Below are 17,408 nucleotides of genomic sequence, written 5' to 3'. Positions count from 1 at the left end.
TAAAAATCGTTCCGACCATTTGCTCCGGAACAGAATGCTAGCTACAAATTGTTTCGCAAAAATGCTTTGGAACGTTCCTATTTATTTTCACCCCTCTGATATTTATTAATCACATTTAAATTATTATTATATTTTTTTATATTAATCTACTATTAAATTTTTATCTTTTTTATAGAGGTGAGCCTCTTACGGATTCAGATCTTTGTACTTAAGTCCAACTGGAGAGCGTTATATTCAGCCTATTCCATTGTTTTAACGTATTGCATTGCTATAACTAGATTTATTTTAGCAGTCGCTTTTCTGAATTTATAAAAACAATCTTATTATTGACGAGTGATGGAACTTAAATTTTAATTTTACTGTGTCATTTTTACCATAGAGTTACTCTATGATTTTTACACGTAAATAACAATGCAAATACAATAAAAATATCTACTGATCAGAAATTTGCATGAAGTTGTTTTTTTTGTAACATTAGAAAGTAAACTTGTCACGAATATGAGTTGACAGCATACATTCTATTCGAGGGCATCTGGACGGATTAACCGTCCTTTTAGTAGCTGATTTTTTAATAGACAATAAAAATAATTTAAATTCAAATAATTAATTCCCCAACAATTTCAGTTATATCCAATGTTTCAACTTGACTAAGTACCAAATACTAATTTATTACTAGATATTATTATTATAGATTTTATATAACACAAAGAACTATATAACGTGATCTATAAAATTTTTCATGGTTATGAATAAATTATTAACACTTTAAATACTATACTACTTTTTTAATTCACATACAATTTTCTATTTAATAATCTTAATTTCAAATTTGAAGTTGAGTTATAAGTTATGGTAACAAATAAACCTTTTTTTTCATTATAAACTTTCAAAAAATTAACTTTAAAGACCAAAAAATAGGTTAAAAATTATAATTTGCACTGATTATTTTTAACATATTAAATACGTTAAGTAATAATTATTTATGGCATAATTATTAATATTTTGCGCAAAGCATTTGAATAAATGTTGCAATAATTATATTGATTACATATTAAATATAAAAACTCCATACGAAAAATATTATTATAGTTATTAATATAATTTAATTTTTTATCCGAAACGTTTTTTAGAATAAGCTCCTTTCTGGAGTAAATTGTTGGAACAATTTTTAGCATAGGTTCCATTCCGGAGCGCATAGTCGGAACTATTTTTAGGAAAAGTTCCGTTACGGAACAAATGACCAGAACAAATTTTACTAATAGTTCCGTTCCGGAGCAAATAGTCGGAACGAATTTTACTAATAGTTCCGTTCCGGAACAAATAGTCGGAACGATTTTTAGGAAGAGTTCCGTTCCGGAGCAAATGGCCGGAACGAATTTAAATAATAGTTCCGTTCTGGAACAAATGACCGGAACGTTTGTTAGCAAAAGTTCCGTTCCGGAGCAAACTCGGAACGGAACGAAATTTCACGTTCCGGAACAATATTTTTGTTCCGTTCCGAATCCCTGCCTACAAGTATATCAAGTGTGAAAGATTTGTCAACAGATAGTATACCGAAGGGTGAAATTAATATATGGAAACTTTTATGGCACTGGCGCGCACTATAGAATTTACGAACGTACTTTAGTTCCAAGCTCTGCTGTAGTAGATATTTCGTGACGTTTTACGGAAACAGGATAGATACATCACAAAAACCGATAATTTTGTGAAAATTAGGAATCCAATTAAGGAAAACTTGTAAGAGCAGGAGTGAAAACAATGAGGCCCCATAGAAGATCGTTGGATAAAAAAACTTTAATGCAAAGAATGAGGCAAATGTAATAATAAACTATAGCAAAATTAGGATACTATTGATGAACCACACTTATAGTGGACACTTTATGAAAAATCATAAACTAGCAAAAAAGCGAAAGAGAGTCAACAAGCAAAATTCAAAAGTCATATATGATTCTTGATAACAATACCAGTTTGTCATATTTGACTAACTAGTGGTTTTTTTTGAATCGTTCGTTCACGAATTATTTTAAATATTGTTTAAAATATTTATAACCCTATAAATAATCATGCCCTCTTAAATAATTAAAATAAATATTTAAATATTAATAATAAAGTCCTAATATTAAATTTAAAATATTAGAACAGATAGTATGATATATTTATAGTGCTTCAAAATCTTATTAATGATTTTATAATTTTTTTGTAGGTGTTCCGCGGTGTTTTTGTTGGGATATCAGTAGTGTATTTTTAACATATTTTTATGCCCCTGTATGTAATACATTTAATTTGCAGGTTTATATATATTTTTATCATTATAATTATCTATTTAATATATTTAATCTTTTTTTCCTTTATTAAGATATACACTTCTGTTTCGTGTAAGTACAATTAGATTATTTGCTAAAATAAAAATAGGACATGAATACTTGACAAAGAAGCCACCCATTAATAGCACTTTGAAGTAATATAAGAAAAATAATAATCACATTATAGTAAAATTAATACCTTCTCAACTTCGTATCGAAGGTAAAAAATTTGATTGAGAATATTTATATGAATAACATGTAATGCAACAAATACAAATAACAACATCAACGAACAATTTTTAAAGATGTGTGATATCACTGCTACTTTGTCTTAGTCACATAGATGTCACTATGTGTTGGTGTGTCCCTAAAATGGGTTTAAAGGATGCCAACGAATATAATGGCTACGATATATAATGCGTCAGATGTAATAGAAGCCGGATGTAAAAGAAGAAAAAGAGTGGTATATTAGTCACGTAGTTTTTTAGTGTACATCAACATAATTTAGGCAGTAATCTTTGACAAAATTTATTTATTCAATAAAATTTGAAGAAGAAAAAATCAAACTAAGTTTAGTAATATATAAACTATTGTTGATTAGAGTCTAGATTGTGCCTAATTTAGAAATAAAGGTATAAATAATGTAATAATGGTGATATATATTTGTTTTTATTCGATCCAAAATAACAAACGTTATTTATACATTTTTTTTATATTAAGCTACACACAAGTATCAATAATAAATCAGCTATGAACTAGTATGATAAAAATTTGAGTTAAATGATAATATTAATAACCTATGGATGTTTTTAACTACAAAACAAATATATTTCAATATTTTCCATATTTTAGAAAAATACAAAAAAGTAATAATAGTAAGTATATTAATATTATTTATCTTAGCAAACAATTTTAAAACTTAACGAATATTTTTCTTTTAAAAGTAATTAAATAAAAAATATTTTAGATTAACAAGCTAAAATATTAAATCAGAAAATATTTTCTTCGAGGAGACAAAAAGTTAAAAATGTAGCTTTATTGTATAGAATTTATTAATAAAACATTTTTATTTAATGTTATTCTAGAAATAATGTAAATAAAATATCGAGTGTGGTAATATCAGTCGATTCATTTTATTTTGTAATTTCTTTTATTATTACAATGCATCTTTTATAAAAAAAAAAAAAAAAAACAGAGGAAATTTTGATGATGCATTTATCGAAAATGTGCAAAATTTTTTAATATGCATCTTTTAATAAAAAAACTACATAAACTTATGGTAACCTTTATTTTTTGACTGTTAATTAAATTAATAAACATAAAAATTACAAAAATTTAGAGAGTTAACATAAATAGAAGGGAATCGCCCATTTTAAATAATAACATAAAAAAGTAAAATCACAGATAAGTAATGAGATAAAAAAGTTCAAAACTCAATAGAATTTAATATGATTTATATAATTTTAGAAGAAACAAGCTATTACATAAAATTTATGCTGTGAGACCTTATATGAAATATTAATTAGTTAATTTCGTTAAATTACACTGAAATTAATTTAATAAAACATATAACATTTTTATGTAATTTAAAAATATATTCATCAAAAAAATTATTTCAAGAAATATAGCCACAACTTATACTTCCACTATTTATAGAACTAAATTTAGTGTCACTAAATACAAAACGTATAAAATTACTCTGGACTGATTTTATATTTTTATTACATCAGTGTTAAGTCATATATATGAATATGTATTTATTAAGATAATAGTTGTTTTACCTTTTCTAAAATTTTTCCATGACTCGTTCAAAATATTATTCTACAGATATAAATTTTAATAATAATCACTTACAATCATCATAGTGATTAGGAGTATGATAATACTGAAATTAAATTATTTTTATTGGGTGCACCCCTCTATAACAGGAAATTGAAGAATTACCTGTAAAGTTCAATTAATTTATGAATTCCAACTTGTGTTCCAAATATTTAATAGGTTTAAAAATTTGCTCAATTTATAATTATAAATATAATAATACTTATAATTATATTGATAGAACAATAGTTTTAGGTAACGCGTGAAACATGATAAAGGCAGAACAACGATCATCTTAGCAGTTATTAGACATTATAAGCTCATATTAATTCTTAAAAAATGAAACGAAATTTTTTTATAAAATTTTTATAATAGTAATTTACCAAAGATTAGAATGGTAAAATTTTAAATCTAATTTAGGAGGAGCTCCTTTCTTTCCGTTGTGGTTATCATTGAATTCTTTTTCAGATGGAAGAACTGTGACGACATTTGGTTTATTGTCTTTGAATTTGTTATTTACGCTGTTTAATAATAATAAAAAACATATATTTGATAAACTAACTTAGTTCGAGGAAATAGTACAGTAAAGTCGCTTACATGGCAGTATCTGGGAGTATATTTTAGAATTTTATATTGATCTACTTTATAGTACAATATAAAATTTAACACACTAAAAAACCGTATTTTTGAATGCTTGTATGATAAAAATATTTATTATTATAATTAAGTTTTAGATAAACTTTTTAAAATATACTAATTACTGTTACAATTCGTTTTTTTTATGAAAACGTATAATTTTTGGTGTATTTATAAAGTTTGTAAATCAATTTATTAATACAAAAATGGAACATTTTAATATGTATTATATTTAAGTTATAAATAATTTAAAAATTATTGAGAAAGGTCAATATAATGATCATACAGCAATTAGATTAAATTTAGTAGAAGATCTATTCATTGGTATGTCACAAAATTAATTACAATATGTACATATATTTTCTAGTTATATTAATAAAATGCTATATTCTGTAATTTTGTTTGAAAGGGCATTTGTACAGAAATTTAGACTAACAAAAAATCTTGTACTAAGCTTAATTAATGAACTACGTCCATAAGGGCTAAAAGTATTAATCCCCATCTTCAAATATTTTATAATGACTATATACATTATTTTCTAAATTCTTAAAGATCTAATTTGTTAATTTATAATATAAAACTACTAATTAATTTTTCAAGAAGATTTTTTGTGGAAACTAATTCAAATAATAAAACTTTTCCTGCTTAAAATTTTATTATTAGTTTTGATGGGAAGCTGAGAAAGTTTGTGATAGTGTGCGTTTGTTATTTAAGACTATCTATAAAAATTATCTTGGTGAACCGATTTTAATAATCAACTCGTCTAAAGAATCCGATTTGAATAAAGTTGAACATGTTGTCATCAAAAATTGAAAAAGACCATCCAATTTTTGGAATTTTGAAAAGTGTTTCAAAATTACGTTACTGTAAAAAAGGAATTTTCAAGGAAATATTGTTTGGCCTATCATTTTGATTTAACATTTTTGTTATATTTTGCCATAACAATTGAGATTCTTGCATAGTAGAAGATAATTCAAATTTTTTGGTATTAAATTTAGGGTGTTTATGAACAAAATCAATTAACAATTGACCTTTTTTACTTTCATTGTAAAAAATAACACTAAAAATTAAATTAAAAATACTAACGAATAAACAACAACGGATTTTTCATGAGTAAATTTTGTTGTTATCATAAATTTGATTAACATTAATAATAAAATTAATATGAAGTATAGTACAGCCAATTTAATTAACCACATCACCCTTATAATTATTGGATTAAAATGACATTAGATAAGACGATGTACGATTAGTGCATCGTTATGACTAAAGTCATAATTTAATGTTTTAGTGTGTTAAAACATTGGTAAATGATTAGTCCAAGCTCAAAAATAGACCCCCTGATACGCTTTGTCTCAAGTTCGAGACTAGATCATGAGCAATTATATTTGCTGACTAGAGATAAATTCAGTAATAAATATTCCATTATTAGAATAGCTACTCCTTTCTCTAGCGACAAACTAACTAACCGTCCTCGAGTATTCAAAGTTCAGAAACAGTCTCATTGAAGAGGCCGCTACGGTCATTAATGATCTATGGAATTTTACTTACATATCTGCGTTGACAACGTATTTATCGTTAACATGCGTTGCGCTATTAGCGCCATGTAAAATCTAGAATAAAAATGATAAATCTATAAAGTGTATATATATATATATATATATATATATATATACACAAATGTAACAGTTCAATGATTATAACATTAAATAAATTTAAACATTAAGTTTAAAAAGTTAGAAGAAATTATCAATTCATAACTATTTTAATTTAGTTAAATTATCACTGAGCGATAATTTAATAATTTCTCAATATAAATACTCAATTATAGTATAAATCATTACAGTGGTGGGCGTGATATAGTTGGGTCAACTAAGGATGATATCTGACAGTGATTTAAATCGCTATCATAAAAAACGCTTTGATGCAAGTCCGTAGACAGTGATTAATTTATAGTAAGAATTATTGAAATATTTTAAAAGCAACATGAACTCATATTTCCTTAATTTTAACATGATTACAAGATTTATAAGTACAATACATGAATAAACGCCTATAATAGTAATTCAATTTAGTATGAAATTGATATTAATTAATTTAGTATTGTAAATTTTACGGAGAAATTATGAAGTTGTTGTATACCGAGTGTTACTTTTAATATCAATCAAAATAACAATTATATTAAGAAGAATATTTTTGATATATTTTAATTTTATATATTTCTTGATTTATTAATTATTTAGTTTTTAAATTTATCTCTTGTAAGGGTGTTAACTTTATTGTTTTAAATATTAATAAAGATATTTAACTAGCTAATAAAATAATTAATGATATAATTAAGAAAATGACTAGTTGAAAAGAATTTTTAAAATAGTACTTCAGACCACTGTTATTATTTATTAACATTTTTAAAAGTACAGTGGGGAGGAACAGCATGGCAAAGTAATAAGAATAACATAACCCACATTTCACTTCCATTCTATATTTTAAAATAGTTATAACTTCCGAAACGAATGGATCTAAAGTTGTCATCGATTAGCTATTTTCTTAGTTAGATCATTTTTAATAAGCTAATAAAATATGTATGTTGCCATTAGGAAAATAAAGATGACACTTATTTAAGGTATTAAGAATGAATTTAAAAAATACTTAATAATTAATAAATCAAAAAATATATAAAACTAAAAACCACCACAAATGATTTTCTATAATTATTATTTTAAGATAAATAGAGTAGCTAATATTAAAATAATTATTCTAACAAAACTTCATAACTTTTTATAATTTTTCCGTAAAATTTACAATACTAAATTTAATAAGTATAATAAGTATTATGTATTATAAGTCGTTCAATAAAGTTTCATTCACGTAACATTTATAAAAATCGGTGACCTTATTACTGAATGCTCCACTTTATACGGTATTTTAAATAAAAGTATATCAAATAAATATTGTTATAATTATTGATGTAATTCTTATATATTTTTTAATATTGTAATAGTTTTTCAAAAGGTTATAGCAATATTAAGTCGAAAAAATAAAATGTGAAATTGAAAATTTGAACACAAAAATAGTATGTTTTTTAACTACGGCACATTTTCACATTTTTACGAGAAACAAGGGAAATTTTTTTATTTTTTGAGGATAATGCTTTTAACTAGATATGTTTTATGATTCTTTGACGTGTCATTGAAAGAAATCAGTCCGGTGAGAGCTAAGAAAAATTGGCGACAGACTGTCGCCTGTGTAAAAAATATTACACAGTAAAATTAATACCTTCAGCTAAAAATGTACTAAATGTACACAACTATCGTTGATCGTTTACTAAGTGACTATAGTATTTCGTTGAATATTTACTGATTTTTATTCACTTTAAATGTACGAGTATTTTTTAATTCGCTCGTATATTAAAATATGCTGAATCATCAAATCGTAAGTGGGTTAAGTTCAGGCACGTAGACAAGGGTGGGCCTGGGTGGGCCTGGCCCCCCTTAAATTTAATGTGGCCCAGAGCCGGCCCCCCCAAATTTAAAATTCAATTATTTTTACGAATTATCAAAAACGTGCTAGGCCTTATATACATTGAAATTATTATTCATTTGTGATTACTATTGAGTAATACAGTTATTATTATGGCTGTATTTTCATTTTTATATTCATAGAAAACGTTATTTGAAAAAGATAACGTTCTAGACGTAATAATAAATGGAATAGCAATTACTCCAAACGTGGTTGTAGGTAAATTTTTTTTAACTCTGGTCTAACAAATGATAACAAACTACCAAGTATCTGCATTGATTAGAATCTAGTTGATTACAAAATTCGATAGAGTATACTCTATAAAAAATTTTTGATAAATCTTATCTTTAATTTGTTTCTTTTTTTATAATTTAGTAGTTACAATAGGTAATTTATTTGTTTTTGTTAATTTGTTATTTGCGTGCTCTAAATAATAGTAATTAAAATATGACTAAAAAAAGGCAGGAATTGTTTTTAATTTTAAATAAAATAAAATAAAATTTTACATTGTTTATAATTTATATTTATTTTAAAATTTTTTATAACTTAATTGTTATTAGTATTTAGGAATAAATTATTTTTTCTTAATAGCTTAAAAGTTGAAAAATTAAATCAGCTTATGTTCATATCATTATTTTATTAGCTTCGATGCAAAGCTGAGAAGGTATTATTTTTACTATGGTGTGTTTTTTTTTGTGTCTGTTACCACTTTTTCTCAGCTCTCACTGAACCCATTTCTTTCAGTAATACGTCAAAAGATCACAAATCGTATCTAGTCGAAGACATTACCCTCAAAAATTGCCATAACTTTTTTATAAAGATGTATGATATCGTTACTTTTCATTTGATATATTTTTTTTATAAATCTGACCCTTTACCTGCCCACGGGGGGGATTTAAAATGACAACTTTTTCACAAAAAATTAACTTTTTTCACTTAAATTTTTAAAATGTTCCGGAAAGTCTGACACTTTTATCTATATCTTAAATTAAAGCTAACGTAATGTACTATTTTATTTAAAAAAATTTCGGAGTTAATTTTGTCTTCACGGTGAAAATGGCTACCGAATGATATTTTTGTGTAAAAATTCTCGATTTTGTATTTTACATTTTTAACTTTATAATGCTATAACTTTTTGAAAAATGTATGGATCAGCACAATTTTTTTATGAGAAATAATATTTTTTAATAATCTCTTTTTCATTCGACATACTTTATCTTAATCAGGATATTAATAAGGAAATAGCAGATCATGTAACTTTTGGAATAATCCACCAATTTTCGAAAAATAAACACAAATTTTGAACTTGTAAGATTCATAGAATGGGATACTGTCTAAGAAGGAGTGGAGGGACCCCCCCACAATCTTTTCATGGTAAACAAATTATGGAAAATGATACAAAGGCCCAAAATTGTTGGCCCCTCCAATAAACATTTTCTGGCTACGTGCCTGGTTAAGTCATATATTCTTTAAAATAATTATATGGGATTTTGTTTGAAAATTTTAAATCAATTAATTTCAAATCGAAACAAGAATCTTCGTGTCATGGTAAAAATAATGATAAAGTTAAAAAAACTTTTTAATATATTTACGTCTGACATGTTGTCTTGATGTTTGTTAGCAGCGTGGCGGCCTATGGTAATTTTACTTCTATATCCATTCATACTGTAAAATAATTTTAAGTATAATAATTATATTTTTTAACAGACTAGAGACTTTACTAATACAATTTTTTTCTACGTAGTAATCAATCATAAATTATACTTTATAATTTATTGATATAAATTTTTTGGGACATAAAATTTACGTTAATCCAAGAACAAAATGTTAAATATGTTTGTGAATATTAATGCCGGATCCAAAGTAACCGTTTATTTTTATAATTCAAAATCCTGATCATAATGCAAATTATTTTTATGTTCTGATTGTTTAACTACTTAAGTATTCAAAATCAAACAATTATAAAAATTTTTTTAAGCTCAAATGAATATTTTTAAATATAATTTTTAATATAAAATAATATTAGCCATAAGTTATAAATAATTTTTATTAATAATAATTCTGTTTATACGAATACTTTTTTATTTGTTTTTATTACTCAAACGGCAAATATAGAACACTTAAAAATTAAAGTTTACCTATTACATTTATCCTTCAGTTGAGTTAGTCCTTAAAATATAAACACAAAATTATTAATAATAACAAATAATATAAGATGAAGTGGAGTAATTGTAAATGAATTTTTTCAGACAAATACATAAGTTTTATTTCAAACTTACTTTAAATACGATAGCAACACATATGAGGAACAAAACTTTTAAATCTAAAATAAAATCTACTAAATATTTTAAGAGAATACATGTATTTACGATTATCCTATTTATTTACATATACCCTACTTCATCTGAATGAGGTAAGGTGTAAGTAATCCTACCTGGAGTATCAAAAAATTCTTCAAAAATTACAAAATTGTTCCCTTGGTCAACAGGTTTTTTAAGCTTAAAATGTTTTACCATGAACTGCAACATTTTTTTAGATGGTCTGTCAATTGCTAATCGTTTTGCTTCCAATTCATTGTCCTGTGGTGGTGAATAATAATATCTATTTAATAAAGAGATATGAAAAATTTATAATAAAAATTTTTATTTTACTTTTAACATATATTCAAATATTTTAACTCCATAACCTTGACGCTGTCTTGTTTCATGGACATAAAAATCTAATAAGCAATATACCATAGCTTCAGAACGAGTCCCCTTTTTGTCGAATAAATATAATTTTTTCCAACCCATTTTAAGGATGCCAATTACTACATTTGAACTAAATAAAAAAATATTTTTATTATGTTTTGATAAATAAATCAAATGAAATAGTTTTAAGCATATAACTGAGTGATATTCAATGCTATTAATAATATTACATACTCATCATTTGTCTGTTCAGTCATCAAATATATTAAATGGTCTGATTTAGCTAACTTTTCAGCGGTTGTTATTGGCATTTTTAAGTCTTGAGCCCTAGCGGATGCCTTTCCCATTTCATCAACAATCATAGCAATTCTTCTTTGTAAGCTATTAACCAATAAGTACATATAATGTTTTTTTTTTCAAAAATAAACATATCTTTTGTTATTAATTGGTAAATAGTTTCAACAAATAAGTAATAAAATATAATCCTACTTGACATCATATTCATAGCCATCTGGTATTAACGAATAGTCAATTTTTAAAATAGATTTTTCAGATAAATCTTTGATATCGAATTTAAATTCCATGATCTGTGCTATGGTATACAGTTAAATTGAAAATGTTTTGTCTTATTTAACAAAATTGAATACTACTATTAACAGATGATTTTTTCGTTAAGGCTATTAAGTAAACTATTTTTTATATAAAATAATTACTATGGTTAAAAATAAACATAACAGCGCAGTACAACGATCGTGTGAGGTTTCTGGTAATAATAAAATGACTTAATAATAAAGTGACTAGGCGAGCATATTTCAATGCGTGGGGAGCCACCCCTTTATTGATTTTTTGAGAGAACCTTTAGTGATAGCTTTGGTTATGGTCGCTTTTTGAATATAAACCAAGGTTGTAACTCAATTTTAAAATGTTATATCCATTTAAAAGTCTTATTTCTAATTGAACTGTGCGTCTTTTGTTTCTCTAAAGAATTTGGGGTCTAACAGAGAGGAGTGGCGTCAACGACAATGCATTGCCTTTAATAGATGATGATGATCACTAATTGTTAAATAAAAGTACTTTATTAATTATATGTCTTAGTCACATAAATGGTCACTTTTAAGGATATTTAATTTTTGAAAATATCGTACAGCGTTATTTAAAAATAGAAGGAAATATTTTTTTCAGGTATACTCCCTATGCTTTTATTGCTTCTAATCAAGAGCTCCAGTGTGATACTTTAAAGTAAACTGTCGCTTACAAAAATTTGGCGACCCAAAGCTTATTTTTCTAAATGTTTTATTGACTGAAGGAGAGATGCGGGTATGACCACTTAGACTTCTCGGGCACCCTCCTCTTCCTAGCCAAATATAAAGATATTAATAATTTCCGAAGTAATGGAGTGAGAGTTGCTATCAACCAGTCATTTAATAACTACATATTTTCTAATGAATTAGCCAGTTAATTATGATTTATGCTATTTGAAAAAATAAAGTTATAAAAATAAAAATACTTTATGATTGATAAATTGAGAAAAACATGGAAATAAAAGAAACAATAAAATATTATTTTAATTTTTCAATTAATAACGAGATTTATCATAAAAGAATCACCCTGTGTACATTAGATATCCCATGAGGCTCTTAATATTTTTATTACAGTAATTCTTATTTGTTTCTTCTTTTTTTAAAATTATTATGATTTTGAACTATTAAAATATATAGTTAAACACAATTTAATTTCCTCTTATGCAATCAGGAAAACGCAAAAGTGATTAAGACTTCCAGATACTCGTGCTTATGAAAATGATAAAATTCCAATAAATATAACAGAAATGAATGATATTAAAAAAGCATGTCTTTGCATTGACCATCTGTACAAAGAATTTTATAATGACATTTTCATATAGCTAATTCGATATGGAAACAGAAGCATTTTAGTATTAAAAAGGAATAACTTAAAATATTTTATTGTTAATTTTTTACTTGAGGGTCTATTTTGATGTTTATAAATTTTGTTTCATGATAATATTGTTGCTTTATATTATTTTACTGTCATAACCAAAAGTTTTGCAATTAATTAGTAATTTTTGTAAAATGAGTCTAAGTATACTATACTTAAGTGCTAATAATTTAAACTAAATTTATGAAAATAGTGTTTACAGAATGTAATTTACTGATTAATAAATTATAGATATTAAACAGTAAATGTTTATGCATTTAAAATTTTTTTTAATTTTTCTAAGAGTTTTAAGTTAACGATGAAGGCCTTTTTTGAATGAAGCGATTTATTTCTTATTATTTTATTATTGTAATTTTTGTGTCTGAATTTAAGCTGATATAATAAAATTAAAAATTATTTAAACTTCAGTAAAATGAAAAAGGTTATTGATTATCAAAAACTTTATTTTTCCAAAATTATAGTGCCGGGATGTGAGTTTTATTTACAATCAAATGGCGTTATTATTTTTCAGTTATTAATATTTAACTGTAGGATATATATCGATAACTATAGATGCATATTAATTTTAATCCGTATTATTATTTTAATTAATATTAATTTCATAACAAGCTTAGTATTTTTAGAAATCAACTGAATCCAAACATATCCTTTTTATATATTTTGAGTATACATGTACTAAGGAATAATTAACTTAGTATATCATGTTGCGCAACGAATAAGGGAGTAACACACTTTTTCTGACTTTTTAGGAGATCAAAAATAAAATTTATTAAGGTTGCCAAAATGTCAAATGATTGATCAAAATTTTTATCAACTGATTAAAGAAACTTTAACTGCTCACATTATAGTCAAAATAAAGAAACAAAAAATATGAAGTTAAATTTAAAATTTATCAGATAACACGGTCCATTTAGTCGTTATTTTATGAATATTTTTTTCGAAATCTGAGAATTTATACTTTAATAATTTGTAAGTTAAGTTTAACGTTTTCACTTTATAAGTAATTTTTTAACAAATTAATTTAGCATTTAGTAATACACTATATTTAGTACAGTACTAAAATAAAATAAAATTGTCCTTAGAAATTTGAGATTTAGATTCCTTAGAAATTTATATAATAATGGAAAAAAATATTAATTGTTCACCACATGAAGATATTGGATTGTTTTTCTTGAACAGTAATAACATAATTCATATATTTTAGTATTTAAGTTTTGTGTAATAATATTATAAAATGTTAAAAAATATATTTCCTTGTAATTTTTATATTAGATAATTGGAATTCATTTTTTCTTTTTAAAAAAAATCTTTTATATGAACAGCAAAATTATCTGTTAACTTGCATACTTCTCTTTAAACATTCATTATTACTATTATTTATTATTAAAATTTAACTTTGAATCCCATAAATTATAACTTAAATTAATTTTTTTAATCTAACTTAATTTCACAAATTAGACAAATTAATCAACCTAACTAGGGTTGGAACTCTCAAGCTTTTTCGGAGTGTGATGAGAAAATTTACAGACTGGTCTTCACATAAATACCGACAAAAATTTGCTAAAACATAGGGTTGGTAAGGTGTTCTACCCCCAACTCTACAGCATAAAATATATCACACACATGATAGTAAGATAGTGCAAGTGTGATAATTGTTATTAAAAAGTTTGTAATGAGACACTTTCATGAGTTACTTTTATGATAGCTATCATGCTCTACTATTTTCTGATTACTATTTACATGTTCTACTATATTAGAATATTAGAAGACTAATAGTTTGATTAATAGTGAAGTTAAAAAATAATAACAATAAATTTTTTTATCAAATTTGACACATCAAAATTAAGTCAATTGACAGGAAATATTTTGACTGGTTATAAAACCAACCTTAAAATTTATTCTCTATTAAATTCTAAACCTTCATCAATTTGGTAAGTATTTTATAATAATTTAAATTAATTGGTAATATATTAATAAAGGTAAATTTAAAAAATCTAAATCCTAAGAAAGTAAACCTCAATTAGTCTAGATATTTTTACATACATGATGACCAATAATTAACATCACATCAAAAAATACTTGGACACACTAAGAAATATTAAAAATAAATTTATATTTTATTGGATCAAAACCATATTCAACAATTCATAATAATTACCTAAATTAGATTCAAAAAAATCTTGTAATAATAAAAACTGAGATCGCAATAATAGAACAATTAATAGCAGTTAACATAATAACATCATAATCAGTATATTTCCATTCGAGTTTAAAATCTTCTTCGATACAGCTATAAGATTGTGATTGGTTTTTTGTTTGATTTTGTTTTTGAATTTTTAACAACAATTGTTTTATTTGATCAGTTTGTAATGAGTGAGATGTGTCAAGTTTTGCTTCTAAAACCATTCTTTTAAATTCATTCATTTTCCAAGCATTTATAACAGTACTACCGATAATTCCAATTACGGTTCCTAATATAGATCCAACAATTGATACATATTTAGTGCGTTCTGCTTGAATTCTTTCTCTATCATGACTATCCTTAAGGGTAGTAGAAAGTAATATAAAACTATCTCTTTCTTCTTTTTCACTTAAACTAACTTGTTCAATAATAAAATTTTCTTTTTTCAATAATGCATGTTCTTGTGTAACTAACTCAATATACCTATCTTCTGACCTAGAAGTATTTAAAAGTTCATTACGAATATCTTTTAATTTATTTTGTATTGCTCTTAATTCTACAGAAACATTTCTTCTTTTGTCTTGCGCAATCATAAATTGTTTCTGAGAATCTAATACTCTATCTTGTGCTATCCGAACTTCACTCAAACCAGTAACTCTTTCATACCATGACACTACTTTATCATAATCTGGTCGATACACTGCAAGTTTATTATATAACTCAGCTTTAGTATTATTAGACTGATAAAGTTTGTCAAATGTTTTTTTTCTGAATATATTATAAAGCTCTTGGATACGACTTTGGTATTTCATTCTTATATAGAATATTATTTAAAGATGTTCTATTAAATCCTCTATGGATTATTTAGATAAAAGCGTCTCTGAAAACAAAATTTCTTAATATTAATAAAATAAATTATAAATATTGAAAACAAATGAAAATTATTCATTTTTACATCACTACTCTGTTTATGTTATTTAGAAAAATCATCTTTTGTTACTGCATTATATGAATGAAATTAAACTTTATGATTGTGGTTTTATGAATTTGAACTACACATTTGAAAATTTTAACAAAAATAAATGTATAATATACGATGATTACAAATATTGGTAGTTAATTGATATTACTTGCTTTTTTATGACATTTCTATTCACATATACAAAATGTTTAATGTTAGTTATGACTTAATTAAAAAATGTTTTTTATATTACCAGTTGGTAAATTTATAAATGTTAACTCATAATATTGTATTTTATAAACTACCATACTTTAAGCAAATTTCTATATATATTATGAAAAATTTGAAACTTTTAAGTTTTGTATTTAATAAATTAATGAAGTTATGTTGTTTACTATTAAATAAAACTTCAAATATTTTATTAAATAAAATTTTGTCAAAGTTGACAAAGCATAAGGGATGAACTTAAAAAGCATTACATAGCTAATAATTCAAGAACAATATGTAATTAAAAATTACCAAAAAGAAATATTTTTTAAATTATTTTTATTCTAAGGCTAATTGGATGGGTTATGTTAAAAAAATCATCCTATATAGTCAATTAATTATAATTTCTTAATGTAATTATTTCCAGAAAATTTGATGTTCTGGTTAAAACTTTTAATAAGAACAATATGCTTTTAAGAAAACCCAATAATAATACATTGAAACATGGACTAATTAATCTAGTATTTTTACAAATATGTAATGGGAAACTGTTTTCCAAGAATAGTATAAAACTATGATATTAGTAAAACAAGTATTAGAAACGATGATGATTTTCAAATTTTAGATAATATGAATTTAGGTATTTCGGTTCAAAATACTGAATTATCCTACTAATAGGATATTAAGCAAAAAATAAAGAAAAAATCACCAACAATAACATTTCATTAAATCATTCATAATCATTAAAAAATCTTAAATGCTTGCCTGTATCACCTTATAATATAAGTAAAATTATTTATTAAAGTATAAATGCATTAAAAAGGTGGTAATTTTTCTTTTCAAGTATGAAATTATTGATGGTTTGTTATTCATTTTTAAAACATTTAATAAATAGAATATATTAAATTGAAACCAATGACCTGTGATGTCAAGGGTGTTCAATAATTTCTTTTTCAAAATATAAAAGGTAATTAAGTAATTATACCTTATTTTTGATGCCATAGTTATATAATTTTCATAGAAATTTATAAACACGAAGTTATTTATTTAAAATGTTTGAATAATTAAATACTGAAGAAAAATTTTTTACTGCTTTAGTTAGTAGAGGTACGAAAATATGATTGGATAGTATAAAC

General features: G+C 24.4%; 1 protein-coding gene across 4 annotated transcripts in view; it reads right to left on the bottom strand.

The window, feature by feature from the left end:
- LOC126903274 (alpha-tubulin N-acetyltransferase 1-like) overlaps positions 1–17,408 on the bottom strand; it is a 26,328-nt gene extending 8,920 nt beyond the window's left edge. Inside the window, exons 1-8 of one of the 4 annotated variants that reach the window (XM_050681379.1) lie at positions 15,081–15,180; positions 11,201–11,347; positions 10,928–11,096; positions 10,711–10,855; positions 10,415–10,445; positions 9,869–9,941; positions 6,309–6,370; positions 3,110–4,642 (exon numbers count right to left, since the gene is read on the bottom strand). In XM_050681379.1, coding sequence (XP_050537336.1) covers positions 4,501–4,642; positions 6,309–6,370; positions 9,869–9,941; positions 10,415–10,445; positions 10,711–10,855; positions 10,928–11,096; positions 11,201–11,328 — 750 coding nt within the window. In that variant the 5' untranslated portion in view covers positions 11,329–11,347; positions 15,081–15,180 and the 3' untranslated portion in view covers positions 3,110–4,500. Of the gene's footprint in view, positions 1–3,109; positions 4,643–6,308; positions 6,371–9,868; positions 9,942–10,414; positions 10,446–10,710; positions 10,856–10,927; positions 11,097–11,200; positions 11,348–11,455; positions 11,782–15,080; positions 15,985–17,257 lie in introns of those variants that run through there. The other 3 variants (XM_050681376.1, XM_050681377.1, XM_050681378.1) reach the window with 3 other exon arrangements.

Source organism: Daktulosphaira vitifoliae, unplaced genomic scaffold (genome assembly GCF_025091365.1).
Source record: "Daktulosphaira vitifoliae isolate Bord-2020 unplaced genomic scaffold, ASM2509136v1 Scaffold_3, whole genome shotgun sequence".
NCBI classification, from domain to species: Eukaryota; Metazoa; Arthropoda; class Insecta; order Hemiptera; family Phylloxeridae; genus Daktulosphaira; species Daktulosphaira vitifoliae.
The sequence above is the reverse complement of the archived record's forward strand: the minus strand, read 5'-3'. Positions and strand labels throughout refer to the sequence as shown.